Below are 18,225 nucleotides of genomic sequence, written 5' to 3'. Positions count from 1 at the left end.
TGGTCATTTAAGAAAAAGAGAAGAAATAATGGAGAGAGGAAAGAGAGGGGTCAGAGAGCAGGCGAAAGATCCAGATGGAAGAAAGAGGCACCAGCTGGAATGGGAAAGACAGTGAGGTACGCTCACTGCTTTACACAGAATAGAAGCACAATGACAGAGGTACCTACTCTCAAAGAGAAGCTACTCCTAGAAAGAGATCATCATATAGATGGAATCATCTCATGGGTTTTGAGGATGATGTCATTTAAAAATTCCTGTTGGGTTTCTATATAACTTATTGCAGAAATGTAGATATCACCTCTTGGGCCTTGCCCTACTAGGCCAAATTAAAAGTAAGGGTAGGAAGGTCCCCCCACCTACCCTAAAGCTTACCTGCCCAGCTCTCTTTCAAGTGATATATACAGATCAGGGGACGACTGGGAGAAGCAGCAAGATAAAGAGATGTGAGGTGGGAGTGAGAGAGGGAGTACAGTATAGAGCAAAGTGTTAGCATAAAGGCTCCCCCACATTCCCTATAGAACTCCTGATGGGTCTGGTGTGGGCAACAATTGGATTTCCCCAGGAACACCTACCTCCTGCTCTGTGAAGAGGATGTCAGTGTAGCACAGCTGAAAAAAAAATGAAGCGCTGTTACCAACTGACTTCAGACTCCTCTCCCACACAAACCATCAATCACTTTCCCCCACCAGCTCCCAACTCAAGGGTTTCTGCCTCAGAAGGATAGATGGAAGACAGAAGGGTATTCTACAGAAATTCCAAACAATGAGACCAGTGCCCTCTCAGATGGAAAATGCTCCTGAATGGATTTTTCTGGGGGGTTAGGGTGGTCACCGAGGACCAGGTATGGCTGGAGAGCTCAATTTGATCAAATACACTGAATTCTAAAGTGGTGAAGGGAGACATATCCAGCCTTTATGGAACGCCCTGCACGTCAAAACACTCAATCTAGCAGACACAGAACATTTATTGCTCTGAGACTTCCAGCCACACTTGGCCTCATTCACAGGCATTTAAATTTATCATGAAAACAACAAGGTCCAATTGTATTATATTTATAGAGTAGACTATTAATACTATGACAGGAAAGAACAGGCTATAAAAGTCAGGATATATCAGAACAGAGGAAAGATCCCAAGTGCAGAACAGATCATCCAAAAATACTGCAGGTTAATATTCTCTATGCTCTCGAGAAAGTTAAAATTACTTTCTTAAAGGCTATGAATAGAGATTACAATTATAAAGCAGCACTTTGTAGGTGTCATTATTTATAACAAGAGTGGGAAAGTGGAAGGAAAGGGAAAGAGAGAGACACCATATTCTGAATGGTTCATCCTAAACCCTCCACAGAATTTCTACTCACATCTTGGTCATAGCGCTTCCTGATTTCCGGGTGAGTCTGCTCTATTAAACAATCTACAAAACATGTCTGAAAGGGAAGAGAAGGTTAAGATCTGTCAAGCACAAAGGAAAATCTACTCTACCCCTCCCCCAGTGCCCAATACACCACATAACTTAGGGATAAGGAGAGGAAGAGGAGAGCAAGGAGGATTATGGGACAGCAAGGGATTAACACTGAAGCCACAGGATTATTTTCAAATGAAAGATGAAATCTTTCTTGGACAAAGCATTCCCCCGGGAAATGAAAACTTATAAAATCAGAGTAAGGCTCAATTTCCCCTCTTCTGTCCAGATGTAGACACAAGGCTGTAAGTGGCTTAGAAACAGGCTCCACCTGCTGCTCAGGAAAAGCTAGAATTTCACAAAATGGATTCACACTAGGCATGGAGGCCCCCCAGAATCAGGAGGTCCAATGTTATGGCTTCAAACCCCAACCTGTGACTCTGAGGGCTGAAAAAAAGAGCAGGAACTAAGAGAAATCCTGTTCCAAGTAGCTGAAAGTTCTCTCACCTTGCCATGGTGGAGATGGCCACAGAGGGTCACATTTCTGATGAGCTCCGAGTTATCCATCAAATCTGCCAAGAAGCTGAAAGGAGAAAGGGAAAGAGAAAAGGGACTTTGGCAAAAGCTTCCAAGTGGGGAGTGGCACAGAGCTGTTTCAGGTATTTTGTCAGGAACAACTCTCAGACCAACTGGAGAGCACTCAGAGGCACACGTGGATTTCTACATCTACATGGTTCTGGTTCTGGCTCTGGGAACGGAAGAGACTTACCCGCGAGGTGAACCAACCTATGAAATGGGGATTTCACCAGTAAAATCATGAGATTTCAAAAGCAAGCAAGAAAAGCAAACCCAAATACCAGTACGAATACCCACGGGCACGCACACAAGGACTGCCCCATTCAAAATCTCCAGGTTAGACACTATAGATTTATTCCATTAATGCTAAGGGGACTTAAAATCACTGAGAGAGCTTCTCTTTCGAAATTGTCCTCAGAGCTAGTTAACAAAACTTTTGAGAAACCTCCATCTCATTAATGAGTTCCATCTTGATCAAAACCAGCACTATCTGTCTTGTTTATCACCCACATTACTCATGGCAGGTAGCCTTCAGAGGACTTTGGCTCTTTGAAATCTCTAGCCCGCTTTCAAAGACTGGAAATTTGGGGGAACCTAGGTGGCTCAGTCGGTTCAGTGTCTGACTCTTGGTTTTGGTTCAGGTTATGAGCCCAGAGTCATGAAATCAAGCCCTGTGGTGGGCTCCACATTGAGCATGGAACCTGCTTAAGATACACTCTCTCTCTTTCTCTCTCTTTCCCTCTCTGCCCCCTCCCCAGCTCACACTCTCTAAAATAATAAAATAAAATAAAATAAAATAAAATAAAATAAAATAAAATAAAATAAAATAATAAAATTAAAAAGTTTATTTTTATTTAAAAAAAAATTTTTTTTTTCAACGTTTATTTATTTTGGGGACAGAGAGACAGAGCGTGAACGGGGGAGGGGCAGAGAGAGAGGGAGACACAGAATCTGAAACAGGCTCCAGGCTCTGAGCCATCAGCCCAGAGCCTGACGTGGGGCTCGAACTCACAGACCGCGAGATCGTGACCTGGCTGAAGTCGGACGCTTAACCGACTGCGCCACCCAGGCGCCCCAAAATAAAAAAGTTTAAGAAACAAAGATTGGAAAATTTAAAAAATCACCAGTGAGAACACAAGAGAACATGAAGCAAGTTTGGAAGATAATTGAAAAGTTGTTTCCAAAACAGCTGAATGAGGGCAGGTGAGCTGACCATTCCAGAAGGGACCCTACTCTTTCAGATGTACTAGATGTCAACATTTTTTTTTTTAAGTTTCATTATCTAATAATGAGTCACAAGCACTTCAACATAATGGGGACCTTACAAATGCAATTCATCAATGAAAATATTTTCAAAAGTCTGCTGTATGAAGAGTCTAAGTACTCTACACATGTATCCACCTACTTGTGCCCCCCTTTCCAAAATATAGAATTGTTATATTCCCCAAACACTTAGCAATCTTATCAAGTCAAAATGCGCTCTGGTGGTCTCAACACTGACCATTACAATACCCAGTTCTGTCTCCAAGGGTGGCTCCTAATACCAAACTAAGGGGTTGGAAAAGAAAAGGCTGAAGTCTGAATGAGAGCCAGGAGAAAAGTTAAGATGGACTCTACATAGTCCAGCAACCATGTATGCTCAAGGAAAATTCTGGCAAATTGTAGGGGAGGATTTTTGCTTTTATAATTCATTGGCTACTTCAACCACAAACCACCTCCTACCTCCACAGAAAAATGAACCCACACTATTTGTGCAGAGAGGCTGAGAAACCTTGTAACTTACTCCATTTCATACACCGTGACAGGTAAAGTCTGCTCCATCAGAGTGAACTTCTTGGTTTTCACCGGCTTAATTATAGGTTCTAGGCAGGAAAACAAAAGTTGTGATGCGCAGGTTGGCATAAAACATAAAAATACAGAGCCCCATTTCAGTAGACTGAGCTTTCAGAATGTATGATATGTGACATCAATTTATGTTATTCTCAAGGATCACTCATACATTCAGACACGTTTGGGAATGCAGTTTGGCACAAGACAGAGAAGGCTCTCAAACTATGGACTGAGGGTTTGGACTTCATTTTGTGGGAGGAAGGGAAAGGGACTGGATATAGGCTGAGATCAGTGTCAGTTCAAAATCTATTCTTGCATTTATGAAATCCAACCACTTCCCAGAAGATGAATGAAAATGATTAAAGAAGTGGAAGATCAGCACTGTGTGGACTGGGTAAAGGAGTTGGGATTCTTTGGATGGAAAAACAGCTCACGCCAGACAAAGAACTTAAAATACAGTCATAAGCACCGAAACCAAAATTCAATAAATAAAGAAGCGATTCCTATTTGCTTAGTAACAAGCTACAAGTTGTACTACATGTTAAAACAGGGTTAGACAAATCTCAATTCGGAAGCAATACTGAGCATAGTGAAGAAAAACGAATGAGTTCATTCCCTGAACTTTCCACACCGACCACGGCTACGAACTGAAGCTTTCTTGATCTCACCTCTCACGACCCGGTGCTGCTGACTTACCGGTGAGAGGCTGGGTGTCTTCCTCTTGCACGATGGTCTCCACCTCAGGACCGTACACCTCCTCAGCTGTGGGGTAGTACTTCTTGTCCTCGTGCAGCACCACCTCCATCCCAGGGTGGTCCTCATCGTGATCTCCTACGTCATCGTCATCGTCGTCATCATCCATCTAACAGCAAGAGAGGGGAGGAGGTCCTGAGAGGCACACACCTTTCCTTCTCAGTGACCGTCTACGTTATGTGACTCAAGAGCAATGACTTCACAGGCTTGACAGCTTCTTATTTTGAGTTCAGCGCCAGGGAGTCAGTGGGGCAGGCTCTACTCTTGCGTGATCCTTTACAAAGACAAGTCTGTACAGATGACTCCCTTGCTTTAAGCTAGCGCCTTCCTACATGTGGATCACAAGTGGACAGAGACTGGAGAAAACAAATCGCTTATCATAACACATCCTTTTAAGGGGAAAAATCACTTCCTTCAAGGGCAGAAGTCAGAAATAAGAGGTAGAAGCTGGGAACAAGTTCATACCTTTAGATTTTTTACTTAGATTCAGAGCTGTTCTTGAAAAATACCTTTGTGACAGATAATAACAGGTGTTGGTGAGGATGTGGAGAAACTGGAACCCTCAGACACTGCTGGTGGGAATGTAAAATGGTGCAGCCACTTTGGAAAAGTTTGGTAGTTCCTCAAAATGTTAACCACAGAGTTACCCTACGACCCAGTAATTCTGTTAATGGATGTATACCCAAGACAACTGAAAATCTAAGTTACACAAAAAGTTATACACACACGTTCATAGCAGCATTACTCACAATGATCAAAAAGTGGAAACAACTCAAATGTCAATCAACTGATGACTGGATAGATAAAATGTGGTATATTTATACAATGGAATATCATTTGACAAAAAAAAAGAAATATTTACACCTGCTACCACATGGACAAACCTTGAAAATATTATGCTAAGTGACAGAAGCCAGACACAAAAGGCCACACATATTGTAGGATTCCACTTATATGTAATGCCCAGAATAGGCAAATCTATAGAGACAGAAGGTAGATTAGTGGTTGCCTGGGGCTGGGAGAATTGCAGGGCAATGGTTAAGGGGTGTGGGGCTTCTTTCTGGGATGATGAAAGTATTTTACAACTGTTTGTGACAAATAAAAAGTAAATAAATAAATAATATTTAAAACGGGGTGCCTGTGGGTGCCTGGGTGGCTCAGTCAGTTAAGCGTCTGACTTTAGCTCAGGTCATGATCCCAAAGTTCATGGTTCAAGCCCCATATCAGGCTCTGTGCTGACAGCTCAGTTTGGAACTGCTTTGGATTCTATGTCTCCCTCTCTCTCTGCCCCTCCCCTGCTCATGCTCTGTCTCTCAAAAATGAATAAATGTTAAAAAATAAAAATAAAAATAAAAATAAAAATAAAAATAAAATAAAATAAAATAAAATGGAGTGCCTGGGTGGATCAGTTGGTTGCACATCCAACTCTTGATTTTGGCCTAGGTCATGATCCTAGGATTGTGGGATTGAGCACCGTGTTGGGGGCTCTGTGCCGAGTGTGGAGCCTCATTAGGATACTCTCTCTCTCTCTCTCTCCCCCCCCTTCCACTCCTACCCCACCCCTTGCCTCTCCCCCTCTCCCCAACTTTTGTATGTACTCTCTCTAAAATAAAACTTAATAAATAAATAAATTAATTAATTAATTAATTAAAATAGTTGTTTGTGATGATGGTTGCCAGTGAGAAGGAAAACTAGGGGGTTCCGGGGAAGCCAACAGAAGAAGGGATTTTAAGGAGGGAGTGATCAGCCGGGTCAGATGCTGCAGATAGGTCAAGTAAGATGAGGACTGGGTCTGGGGCAGAGGTCACTAGTGGCTTTGACAAGAGCGGGCTCTGTGGAATGGGAGAAGCAGAGGATAGAAATGGGCTTGACATAAAAAGGGAGGAGAGGATTTGGAGACAGCAAGTATCACTAACTGTTTTGAGATATGCTGCAATGGGAAGCAGGGTAACAGGAAGGGGGATATTGGATCAGTTAAGAGGATTTTAAGATGAAATATCAGCATGTCTATATGCTGATGGGAATGATCTAGCGGAGGAAAAACTGGCACAGGAGGGGGAGAACTCACAGGTAGGTGAGAAGGGATGGGACCTAGTTTCCAGTAGATAGGAACGCAAACAAATCATCCATAAGAACAGGAGGGAAGGCATATGGCACAGAGGTAGGGAGGTGGGTGGATATACTGGTGGGAGCCTGTTTTCCTTCACACAAATTCCAGCACGTCAACTTCTTTCTTAAAAAGAACAAGAAACCCTCCAGTGGTATGCCGACTGGCTACCTCTATCACCTTTACGCTCTACTTCTATTAACGTGACCTGACATTACATTAGCTCTCTGGGTAGCTGTACATATTCTCCTGGTGGTGGCCCCACAATGGCTATTAAGCCAGTTCCCTCCGGCCCCATACTGCTGACTGCATTTTGAATCTAACTGTAGGATTTTATGTAATAATTTCCAACTACCTGGAATTAATTCTAGCTGGGTGTCCTGTTGGTAGCTCAAACTTGACAAATCTAAAATAAAACTACACACGCGCCTTTTTCTCATTCCTATTTAATAACCAGTGTTCTGCTAGTCATCTCACTGCTCCCATTTTCTCCCCCCCACCTCCACACCTGTGCACCCTTCCACCGTGATGAGCTCCTGGCCTCCTGACCCTCCCTTCACTAAAGGAAGGGTCCCAGCATCATGCTTTGATCATGTCACCCCTTTCTTTTTTTTAATTTTTTAATTTTTTTAATTTTTATTATTTATTTTATTTTATTTTTATTTTTTGTCACCCCTTTCTCCCAGTTCTCCATTCAAGGCCTTCCAGAGTCTGGTCCCTCCTCCTCTGTGCTTCATCCCTGCAGCCGTCCTCCAAGGACTGTGCTGTGGCAACTGGGAGGAGAAATCATTTCCTCCTAACATGCAACCTCTGGGCTCCTGCTCATTGCATTCCTTTCTAGAATGTTCTTCCTTCTTTCCTCCCTCCATTATCAAAATCTTATGCACCTCTTTACTGTTACATCAAAACAAAAACGTTTTTAAAGTCTGTGCGTCCCGTGTGGACAGGGAGGCTACAAGAACTCTCGTTCTGCTGGAAGCAGTATTGACTAGTGCAGGCAAGGTGAGGAACAATCTGACTGCACTTCGTGAAAACCCCTGAACTAAACTAAACCCCTGAAATAAACACATTAAATATGTACCTGATCCTGGGATCTGCAACTCTGCTTTTGGGAATGTAACCCAAAGGCATTTTCACATGGTACAGAAAGGGACATATCTGAGAATATCCACTGCAGCTTTATTTTTGGGGAGGAAGAAAGCAATGCCCACCAGGGATTACTGAGCAGCAATCAGACCAGACGGACACACAGCACCAGAGGATGGATCCAAAAGCACATCACTCACCGCAGTGCCCGGTGGAAGAAGTGAGAAGCAGGAAGACACAGAAACCTGATGCCACTGCAGTACTTACGTTAACAATGCAACCACTCACATTTTATACATCATACAAACAGAGACACACGTGCACGTGCTATAATGATTACTATGGTAACAGGCACAAGAAAGAGATAAAAAGGAATTAATAAGTAAACTAAACAAGAGCAGGACCCTGCACGAGCAACAGTATCAAGGAGCATGAACCAGAGTAGGAGGAACTCAACACTAGGGACTGAGGGGAGAATGTTCACACATAGCCTAAGCGATCCCATTTTTTCTTTAAAGTATTTCTTTGTTAACAGCATTAGTGAAATATAATTGACATTCCCCAAAATTCACCCATTTTAAGTGCACAATTCAGTGGTTTTTAAATATATTCAGAGCTGTGCAACCACCACCACAAATGACGTTATGTTTTTTGTTACCCCAAAAAGAAATCCTGTACCCTTCGGCCATCACTCCCCAATTCCATGGCCCGAATTGAAGGCAACCACTAATCACTCCACTTTCTATCCCTATAGATGCCTCCCCAGTCTTTGGCTCCACTATGAACATCACTTCCTCAGATACCTTTCTTGGTCATCCCAGCCAGAAATAATCCCTCCTTATAAACTATTACTACAGTACTAAGATAAAATTATTTAAACGGCACTTGTCCCTCCCTGTTTCATGCTACACGTATTTTCATACTTCATCTCTCCTGGTGGGCAGTAGGTTCCTGGAGGGCAGAGATAGTGCCTTGGCTCTCTCTGTATCATGATCCCTTGCAAACAGTAAGTGATTATAAATAATGAATGAATTCCTTTATTTAGCTCAGTATTCAAGTTTGTTGAGATCACTCTGAATTAAGAGTCTGCTATCCAGTGTGTTAGCTTATGTCATGTGCGAATTCTCTATCTTCAACTAGGTCATTGATAAAATGGTTGAAAGGATGAGACCAACCATGGATGCCTGGGGCACGTCACCTCTGGTGGTGATCCATTAATCGATACTCTTTGGGTCCCACTGTTCTATCAGCTGTGACCTCTCCTAACTGTATTATAACCCAGCCCATATTCTTTCCATGAGGCCATCATGAGTTATAATGATTACCTTAGGAGGAGTGAAATAGAATAAGGACCAAAAAGACTTTCTATCTATTTGATCTGAATGAGAATGTATTCACCAATTGCTTGTAAGGTGAAAAATATCTCTTTAAAATATTCTTAAAAATTGTTTTTAATGTTTATTTTTGAGAGACAGAGAGTGAGAGGGGGAGGGGCAGAGAGAGGGAGACAGAATCCGAAGCAGGCTCCAGGCTCTCAGCTGTCAGCACAGAGCCCGATGCAGAACTCAAACTCATGGACCGTGAGATCATGACCTAAGCCAAAGTCAGACACCCAACCAACTGAGCTACCCAGGCACCCTTCTCTTTAAGATATTTTTAAAAAGAAAAACTTGGTTGGGGCGCCTGGGTGGCGCAGTCGGTTAAGCGTCCGACTTCAGCCAGGTCACGATCTCGCGCTCCGTGAGTTCGAGCCCCGCGTCGGGCTCTGGGTTGATGGCTCAGAGCCTGGAGCCTGTTTCCGATTCTGTGTCTCCCTCTCTCTCTGCCCCTCCCCCGTTCATGCTCTGTCTCTCTCTGTCCCAAAAGTAAATAAACGTTGAAAAAAAATTAAAAAAAAAAAAAAAAAAAAAAAAGAATAACTTTATAAAAAAAAAAAAAAAAAAAAAAAAGAAAAACTTGGATGGAGCACATGGGTGACTCAGTCGGTTGAGCATCCGGCTCTTGATTTTGGCTCAGGTCACTGTCCCAGGCTTGTGGGATTGAGCCCCTTGTCGGGCGTGGAGCCTGCTCGGGATTCTCTCTCTCTTCCATTCCTCCCTCTCACAATAAATAAACATTAAAAAAAAAAAAGAAAAAAAGGAAAAAACTGGCTTATAAAAAAAATTAAAACCTGGGGCACCTAGGTGGCTCAGTCACTTAATCGTCTGACTTCAGCTCAGGTCATGATCTCGCAGTCTGTGGGTTCGAGCCCCATGTTGGGGTCTGTGCTCTCTCTCAGAATAAATATATAAACATAAAATAATTATTAAAAAAAAAAGGTGCAATGTGACAGATGTACACAGGATATTATGGGAGCACAGATGATCCACTACTTTTTTTTCTTTTTCTTTTTATCTTTTAAAAAAATTTTTTTTTAACGTTTATTTATTTTTGAGACAGAGAGAGACAGAGCATGAACAGGGGAGGGTCAGAGAGAGAGGGAGACACAGAATCTGAAACAGGCTCCAGGCTCCAACCTGTCAGCACAGAGCCCGACGCGGGGCTCGAACTCACAGAGCGCGACATCATGACCTGAGCTGAAGCCGGCCGCTCAACCGACTGAGCCACCCAGGCGCCCCTTTTTTTTTTCTTTTTTAAGAGAAAGATGAAAATTGCAATAAATTTGTTTTACCTCATCAAGATCTTTGGTCTCTCTGCCCAGTTCATCATCATCTTCATCAGAATCAAGCTCTGGTCCAATATAATTTCCAAACTCGTCATATAAGTCGGTATCCATGATGCTAAAATTCAAGGAAAAGAGGAGTTAGATTCTGGCAAGGTAGCCAAAGTCTCCAGAACACAGCCCCGTATTTCTAACCTTACAGTTGACTGTATCCGTCCACACATCTCCTCTCCAGTTACAGCCACCCACTGACTGCTCCTCCCAAAGCCCTGTACTTTCCCCTCCTCGCTGTTCTACTTGTTGTCCCTGTTTCCCTTCTCTTCTCCTATTCTTGTAATACCAAAAAGATTTTAACTTTAAAATAATTTAATACCAGCGAGTTGCAAAGTAGCACAAATTATTTTTTTTCCTAAATTACTTGAGAATAAGTTGCTGACAGTGCCTCATCACCCCCTAATACTTGAGAGTAGGAGTTTAGCAAACTATGCCCTGTGGCCAATCTCGACTACTGCTGGTTTTCATACAGCCCCCAAGCTAAAAATGCCTTTTATTTTTAAAGTTGAAAAAAAAAAAAATCAAAAGAATATTTCATGATATGTGCAAATTAATTGCATAAAATTCAAATTTCAGTGTCTATAAAAAAAGCTTTATTGGAACACAGCCATGCTCATTCATTTATAATGTCTGTGATTGCTTTTACACTGTTAACAGCAAAGTTGAGTAGTTGCAACTGAGACCATATGGCTCAACCAGCCTAAAATGTTTACTATCTGACCCTTGGTAGAAAAAGTTTTCCAACCTCTGCTTCAGTGTGTGTGATTCCTACAAACAAGGACATTTTCCTACATAACCAAAACACAACGATCAAAATCAGAAAATGAATAGTGACACATTACTACCACCTAATCCACAGACCTCTATTCAACGTTCACAAATTGATTTTTTTTTAAGTTTATTTATTTATTTAGAGCAAGCATGAGCAGGGGAGGGGCAGAAAGAGGGGGAGAGAGAGAATCCCAAGCAGGCTCTGCATTGTCAGTGTGGAGCCGACGCAGGGCTCAAACCCACAAACCATGAGGTCATGACCTGAGCCCAAACCAAGAGGAGGATGCTTAACTGACTGAGCCACCCAGACACCCCCACAAACTGTTCTAATAATGTCCTGCACAGCAAAAAAAGCCAACCTAGGATCCCATGTTTGCATTTAACAACAGCTCCCCAGTCTCCCCTTGACTTTTATGACACTACACTTTTGAAGGTTACAGGCTATTGATTTTTGTAAAATGTCCCTTAATTTGGGCTTGCCTGATATTTCCCTATGATTAGATTCAGGTTTTGTTTTTTTGGCAGAATATCTCAGAAGTAATGCAGTGTTCCTTTCAGTGCATCTCTTATCAGGTGGTTCACGATTTTAATTTGTCTCATTAGTGGTGATGTTAATTTAATCACTCAATTATGGTGATATTTCCCAGACTTTTCCAATGTCAAGTTACTAGTTTTGTCATTGTAATTAATAAGTATTTTCTGGGTTTTCTCTACTTCAATTATGGAAATTCTATTTAAAGTAATAACTCAAATGCCACCTCCTTCCAGCTTTTCTAGATCCTCAATTTCTCACTCCCCTACATTGCTATAGCCTTTTGTACCTTAATCAGCATTTAATTCTGCCATGAATGACTACTAATTAACCTCTCCAACAACCCTACAGTTTATAAGTAATAACAGACCAGAGGTGGGGTAAGGGTTAAAAGAGTTCAAAGACCTAGATTTGAGGGGCGCCTGGGTGGCGCAGTCGGTTAAGCGTCCGACTTCAGCCAGGTCACGATCTCGCGGTCCGTGAGTTCGAGCCCCGCGTCAGGCTCTGGGCTGATGGCTCGGAGCCTGGAGCCTGTTTCCGATTCTGTGTCTCCCTCTCTCTCTGCCCCTCCCCCATTCATGCTCTGTCTCTCTCTGTCCCAAAAATAAATAAACGTTGAAAAAAAAATTTTAAATAAAAGAGTTCAAAGACCTAGATTTGAATCCTAACTTTGTCACTTAATAACGATGTACTTCAAGTAAGTTACTGCACTCCTCCAAATCTATTTCCTCAACTGGAAAATGGAGTAATCTCCACTGCATAAAAAGGTATGAGACTTAGGGGCACCTGGGTGGCTCAGTTGGTAGAGCATCCTCTTGATTGTCCGTCAATCAAGAGTTGAGTGTCCAATTCTTGATTTTGGCTCAGGTCATGATCCCAGCGTTGTGGGATCAAGCCCTGTGTTTGGCTTCATGCTGAGCGTGGAGCCTCCTTGGGATTCATTCACTCTCTCTCTCTCTCCCCCGCCCCCATCCCAGGCTCAATAAATGTTAACAAGCATATTTTAGCCACTCTTTTTTTTTTTTAATGTTTATTTTTGAGAGAGAGAGAGAGTGCACAGGCACAAGTGTGTGATCAGGGAAGGGGCAGAGAGAGAGAGGGAGACAGAGAATCTGAAGCAGGCTCCAGGTTCTGAGCTGTCAGCACAGAGCCCCCTGCAGGGCTCGAAACCACAAACCACAGATCATGACCTGAGCTGAAGTCGGATGTTTAACCGACAACCATGCAGGCACCCCTGGCCATTCTTGAATACAGGGACCTGTATTCCTTGTCCCTAGCTGCCAATGCCTAAGATAGTACCTTGCATAAGTAGAAGTGGATAAATGTTTCAAATATTTAATTCTGAGATAGTGATATTTATCTCAAGTAAAGGACTAGCTCTAAAACTTGTAACTAAATGTAAGTATAGTAACTTTCATGTGCATAGAGATTCTTTTTACTTCCAAAGAGCTATTACATCTGTGCTCATTTCATTCTCCCAAGATCCATGAAATCGCACACATTTTTAGAAAAGGCTGCTAATGGAACAAACCAAGCTAATTACTCCAGATCATTGCACTTATTCTCTTCTCAAATGCTCTTCCCTTGGATATTATACCATGTTCCTTCATTTTACTCAGGTCCTTTCCAAAATGTCACTCTCTGACAATGTCACTCTAAAATAAAAATAGTCCTCCCTGGGGTGCCTGGATGGCTCAGTAGGTTAAGTGTCCGCTCCTGATTTTCGGTTCAGGTCAGGATCTCACGATTTATGAGATGAAGCCCCTCATCGGGCTCTGTGCTGCCAGCGTGGAGCCTGCTTGGGCTCTCTCTCCCTCTCTCTGCCCCACCCCCACTCTTTCTCTCAAAATAAACATTACAACAAATATAGTCCCCCTACACACATTCTCCAACCCCCGACTTTCACTGTTTTATTACTATTAGCATTAGTCCCTCCTTCACATGTACCTGTTCACGTCATTTTCACTATCATCTCCTCAACTATGATTTAAACAAAGTCGTTTGTTTGTTTGTTTGTTTGTTTGTTTTTTCACTTAGAACTGTGTTGGCACAAAACAAGACCTCGGTAAGTATCTGTTGAATGAATGAATGCCTCCTACAAGGTACAGAGAAGATAGCTGACTTGCCCACAGTTGCACAAAACTAGTGGCCAAACCTCACTGCAGCTTCCCGCTACAGAATAAGGACGGAGGGAGCTTGGGAGAGAAGATGTGAAGAAGGCAGAAATGGAAGAGGGATGAGATGGGACTGGACAGTAAGACAACGACCTCTGCCCAGGAAAGGAATTTTATGCACGGGTCGACATTGAGGGAAGCCCGGAATCGAGGTGCGGGCTGTGTGGGGGGGCGTCTCTTTCCCTTTCTTGCTCCACGCTTGTTTACCCATCTGTAAAGCGAAAGGGGCAGAAAGCTTACAACGTCCCTTCCAGATCTGACATTGTTTAATTTCTCATCCCAGCCGGAGCAACTTGCCCCTGACGCTGACCCCGCGCCAGCTCACCTGCCGCTCTCCCAGCCAAATGCTCCTAGTCCGCTGCCGGAGACCGCGCTTCCGCCCCACGCCGCCGCACCGCTGCGCCCGCCGTTCGGAAGGACCCCGCAGACGCGTTTCTGCTCCGGGGACAGTCCTTTGCCTGAGGACCGGCTGGGAGGAATGCCAGCCGCGGACCCAGGAACCGAGGAGGTGGCGTCGTGGGTCCCCAAACCAAGATGTGGGCTGCTTCAAAGAGACTGAGGCCTGAGGAGGCACGAATCTGATCAGGCGCCTTGAAGACACCCTGAAAGGGGGGGGGGGGCCTTCGGGACGATCACGTGGCCAGGCTGTTGGCGCAGTTGCTGAGCAACTACAGCTGCTGGGCGTGGTCCACGTTGAGCTGTGCTGTTCTGGTGTATCTGGGGATTCCCAAAGAAAGCGAGTAAACCAAGGCCTGAGCTCCTGGGGTGGTGGGCAGGGGCGGGGGAGCGGAAGGGTTAGTTTGCTGTCTTTCAATGATTGGGGAGGGCTCAGAACTGGACAGGCGCCAGGACACCTGAGTTCAGTTCCTGGCCTGCCCAGACCCCATCTAGGTATTCAGCTTACCCACGCTGGGGTGGAGCGGAAGGGCTAAGGGGTTGTTCCAGACCTCCTGCTTCCCTGCCCTAGGGCTGTTGGTGATGGCTCCGCCACAAAGTCTGGCACAATGCCACAAAAGTTTGAGGTTCAGAGAGGTCCAGCAAGTAAATGCCAGAGCCCGGACTAGAACCCATGTAGAGGATTTTTCTGTAGAACGGATCAATCAGCCTCACATAAGCAGAGGTTGCAGAATGCCATTGTACAGTGGCAGAACTGAAGAGGTTGCTCAAGTATCTAGGAACCTGTGCTCCAGCCCTGTTCTGGACGGAGGGATTTGGGAACTGGGATCATAGAGCCCCTTCCTCTGCCACTTCTGCTTCATTTCCTGCTCAGTCATTGCATCTGGTTTGGGTGGAAAGTATCATTCCGCATTAAAAACATTTAATGATGGGTGAAATTTTATCCCTGGGCTCAAGAGTACAGTTAACGGTAGTTCTGCTTCTGTGGGAGGTCCTCTGTCATAGCACCTCACTATAGAGTGAGCCCATATGGAATGGTGAAGGGACTGAATCCTGAGACCCAAATGTCTCTTCAGTAGAAGCACCAAAATTAAAATATTTTTAGAGGCAGAGAACAAAATTAAGACAAGGCTCCAGGGGCGCCTGGGTGGCTCAGTGGGTTAAGCGTCTAACTTTGGCTCAGGTCATGATCCCGTGGTTTGTGAGTTCCAACCCCATGTCCGGCTATGTGCTGACAGCTTGGAGCCTGGAGTCTGCTTCAGATTCTATATCTCCCTTTCTCTCTGCCTCTCCTCCCTCACACTCTGTCTCTCTCTTCTTCTCAAAAATAAATAAACATTGAGAAAAAAAATTTTAAAGACAGGGCTCTAAACTGAAAGTCAGTACTCTGTACTTTCCGTGACAAGTCTTAAGCAAGTTCTCACTGCAACTCCGCTCCCCCTGTAGAGAATTAGATTTTTTTTTTTTTGAGAGAGAGAGAGAGAGAGAGCATGCATGAGAGGGAGAGCATGCATGAGAGAGCATGCCCTGCTCAGAGAGAGAGAGAGAGAGAGAGAGAGAGAGAGAATCCCAAGCAGGCTCCACGCTCAGCAAAGAGCCCGACTCGGAGATCAAACGCACGACTGCAGGATCATGACTTGAGCTGAAATCGAGTCAGACACTCAACTGACTGAGCCACTCAGGGGCCCTGAGTGTTTTTGTAACACCATCCAACAAGATAAGTGGAAAGATATCCAGAGTACTTTGGGATTTTTGTAGGCTGGCAAAGAATGCAGACACATCCTCCTCCCTGATATTGACCCTCCATGATGTCCATTTCCTCTGCCTTCCTAGAAACAGATCATGGAAAGGAACAACATCATTGATTTCAAGGCTTTGGAGAAAGAGCTGCAGGCTGCACTCGCTGCTGATGAGAAATACAAACGGGAGAATGCTGCCAAGTTCCGGGCAGTGGAACAGAAGGTGGCTTCCTATGAGGAGTTCAGGTTCGCTTAATGCTGTTTTTCTCAGCTCCTGTTACTATGTGGATGAGTGTGGATAAGAGCATGTGTTTTGAAGTCAGACAATTCTGGGCTCAGTCCTGGCCCTACCTTCTGCTACGTATCTGATCTTGTGCAAGTTACTTAACCTCTCTGAGCTTCTATCCCTCATCTGTAAGAGAGAGTAACTATTGTTACGATTAAATAAATAATTACATGTAAGATTTTGAGCACAGTGCCTGGCACATGGGAGGTGCTCAAAAGCTGTCAGCTATTGTTGCTGCTATTATTATTGTCATATTGGCTTGTTGATAGGTTTAGTCTCTATTATGCAAAGTCTAGCCACTACACATCCACAGATAGCATTAAGTCCGTCCTCCAGTCTCTGGCTTTTGCCCACAGGGGTATTGTCCTTGCATCACATCTGAAGCCACTGGAGCGGAAAGACAAGATAGGAGGAAAGAGGACTGTGCCCTGGAACTGTCACACTACTCAGAGAGGGACCTCCCAGGAGGAGGCCACTGAAATCTCCCAGGTGGGTGAGGCCCAGCCTCTTCAGCCCAGTAGGATTCTCTGCCCAAACCTCTAATCCTGTCTCCTTACCACCCATACTTCTTCCTTATTTCTCATGTTAAACCAACAGGGGCAGGTTTCTGCCTCCAATCCCAGAAAGAAAAGCAACCAGCAGATGGTGAGGGTGAGTTAAACTGGGTGGAACAAGTCGGAAAGGTGGGCCAGGCAGGTCTCCTCCACGACTAGTCCTTTGACTTGCACTCTCAGATGAGACTGGAGTTGTTCTGCTCCCAGGTTATATGGTAGGTAGTATAATGATCCTGTGGCACTGTTGGGAGAGAGGCCCAGCCTGTCAGATTCTTAACACTCACCTTGAATTCCTTTCTCTCCTTCTGAGGTTTCCATCATCGCTCTGCCCTGCTCAGAGTAAAGCCTGACTTACTCTCACAGAGCAGGGCTATGTCCGCATTCATCAGTGGGAACACCCCGGTACAACTGAGATTCTCAAATCATGGCCGGGTTCCTTGGGACCCTCCCTCCCTGCCCCATTCCCAGTTCCCTCATCTGAAAACCAAGCCTACAGGGACCACAGCCTACCCAGTGCTCAGAGAGCAACACTAGAGCTAAGATGAAAATGCACAGTCTTCCCTCACTGTCACTGTCTCAGTGTCGCAGAGCAGCTGGGAGAACTCTGGACTTCCTTTCCTTCCTTGTGATCCAGGAGAAAACACTTCTCCAGCCCGAGACCTCCGCAGAGTTCTACCGTGCTTGGCGGCGACACCTGCGGAGTGGGCCAGAGCGCTACCAGGCCCTGCTGCAGCTCGGAGGTCCAAAGCTGGGTCACCTCTTCCAGATGGACGTGGGGTTCGGACTTCTAGGGGAGCTGCTGGTGGCACTGGCCGAACACGTGAGGCCAACCGACCGGTTGGTGGTGCTAGGGATCCTGCGCAGCCTGGCCAGCACCGGGCGCTTCACCCTGAACCTGAGCCTGCTGAGCCAGGTGGAGAGAGAGGCCTGCAGAGGCCTGTTTCAGAAGCTGCAGGCCATGAGTACTCTCAGACCCACAGAGGAGGAGGAGGGGCTCGGCCAGGAGGAGGAGCGGGGTCTGGAGGAGCAGCCTGGTGAGATCCAGGAGGAGGAAAGTCTCTTGCAAGAGTTGCTGGGGGTGTACCAGGTGGATTGACCTGACCAGTTGCCTCCAGAGCCCCCCAGTGGTCACTGGAGGCTTTTTCTGCTTGTTGTCCTGGGGGCTCTGCAGGACTATAATGAGAAGCCCACACCTGATTTCCTTCTCAGCTTGGAATTTTCAGAGCAAATAAAAGAATCGAATCTTCCTGACTTTTCCAGCCCCTTGGTGGCTCAGTATTCTGAACTGTGTAGATCAGCAGGAT

At 44.9% G+C, this 18,225-nt stretch overlaps 2 protein-coding genes across 6 annotated transcripts in view; one reads left to right on the top strand and one right to left on the bottom strand.

Annotated features, from left to right (window-relative positions):
- The window catches only part of EFTUD2 (elongation factor Tu GTP binding domain containing 2), a 40,223-nt gene extending 25,750 nt beyond the window's left edge, over positions 1-14,473 (bottom strand). The window contains exons 1-7 of the mRNA XM_047845296.1: positions 14,272-14,473; positions 10,425-10,533; positions 4,504-4,669; positions 3,761-3,839; positions 1,909-1,984; positions 1,361-1,426; positions 573-608 (exon numbers count right to left, since the gene is read on the bottom strand). Of these exons, the coding sequence (XP_047701252.1) occupies positions 573-608; positions 1,361-1,426; positions 1,909-1,984; positions 3,761-3,839; positions 4,504-4,669; positions 10,425-10,529 (528 nt within the window). The 5' untranslated portion in view covers positions 10,530-10,533; positions 14,272-14,473. The remainder of the gene's footprint in view (positions 1-572; positions 609-1,360; positions 1,427-1,908; positions 1,985-3,760; positions 3,840-4,503; positions 4,670-10,424; positions 10,534-14,271) is intronic.
- Positions 14,474-14,607: 134 nt separating this feature from the next.
- On the top strand, positions 14,608-18,170 carry CCDC103 (coiled-coil domain containing 103). 5 transcript variants are annotated; one of them, XM_047845312.1, is made up of 4 exons: positions 14,608-14,682; positions 16,176-16,327; positions 16,724-16,856; positions 17,556-18,169. In XM_047845312.1, exons 2-4 carry the CDS (start codon positions 16,185-16,187, stop codon positions 18,015-18,017), a joined length of 738 nt encoding a protein of 245 aa, XP_047701268.1. In that variant the 5' UTR covers positions 14,608-14,682; positions 16,176-16,184; the 3' UTR covers positions 18,018-18,169. The 5 variants fall into 5 exon arrangements, with proteins under 5 accessions (XP_047701268.1, XP_047701266.1, XP_047701267.1 ...); XM_047845310.1 differs by having other exon boundaries at positions 14,618-14,686; positions 17,556-18,168; XM_047845311.1 differs by having other exon boundaries at positions 14,670-14,740; positions 17,556-18,170.
- The last annotated feature ends 55 nt before the right edge of the window (positions 18,171-18,225 follow it).

The sequence above is a fragment of the Prionailurus viverrinus genome, unplaced genomic scaffold (assembly GCF_022837055.1).
Source record: "Prionailurus viverrinus isolate Anna unplaced genomic scaffold, UM_Priviv_1.0 scaffold_35, whole genome shotgun sequence".
Taxonomy (NCBI): Eukaryota; Metazoa; Chordata; class Mammalia; order Carnivora; family Felidae; genus Prionailurus; species Prionailurus viverrinus.
The sequence above is the reverse complement of the archived record's forward strand: the minus strand, read 5'-3'. Positions and strand labels throughout refer to the sequence as shown.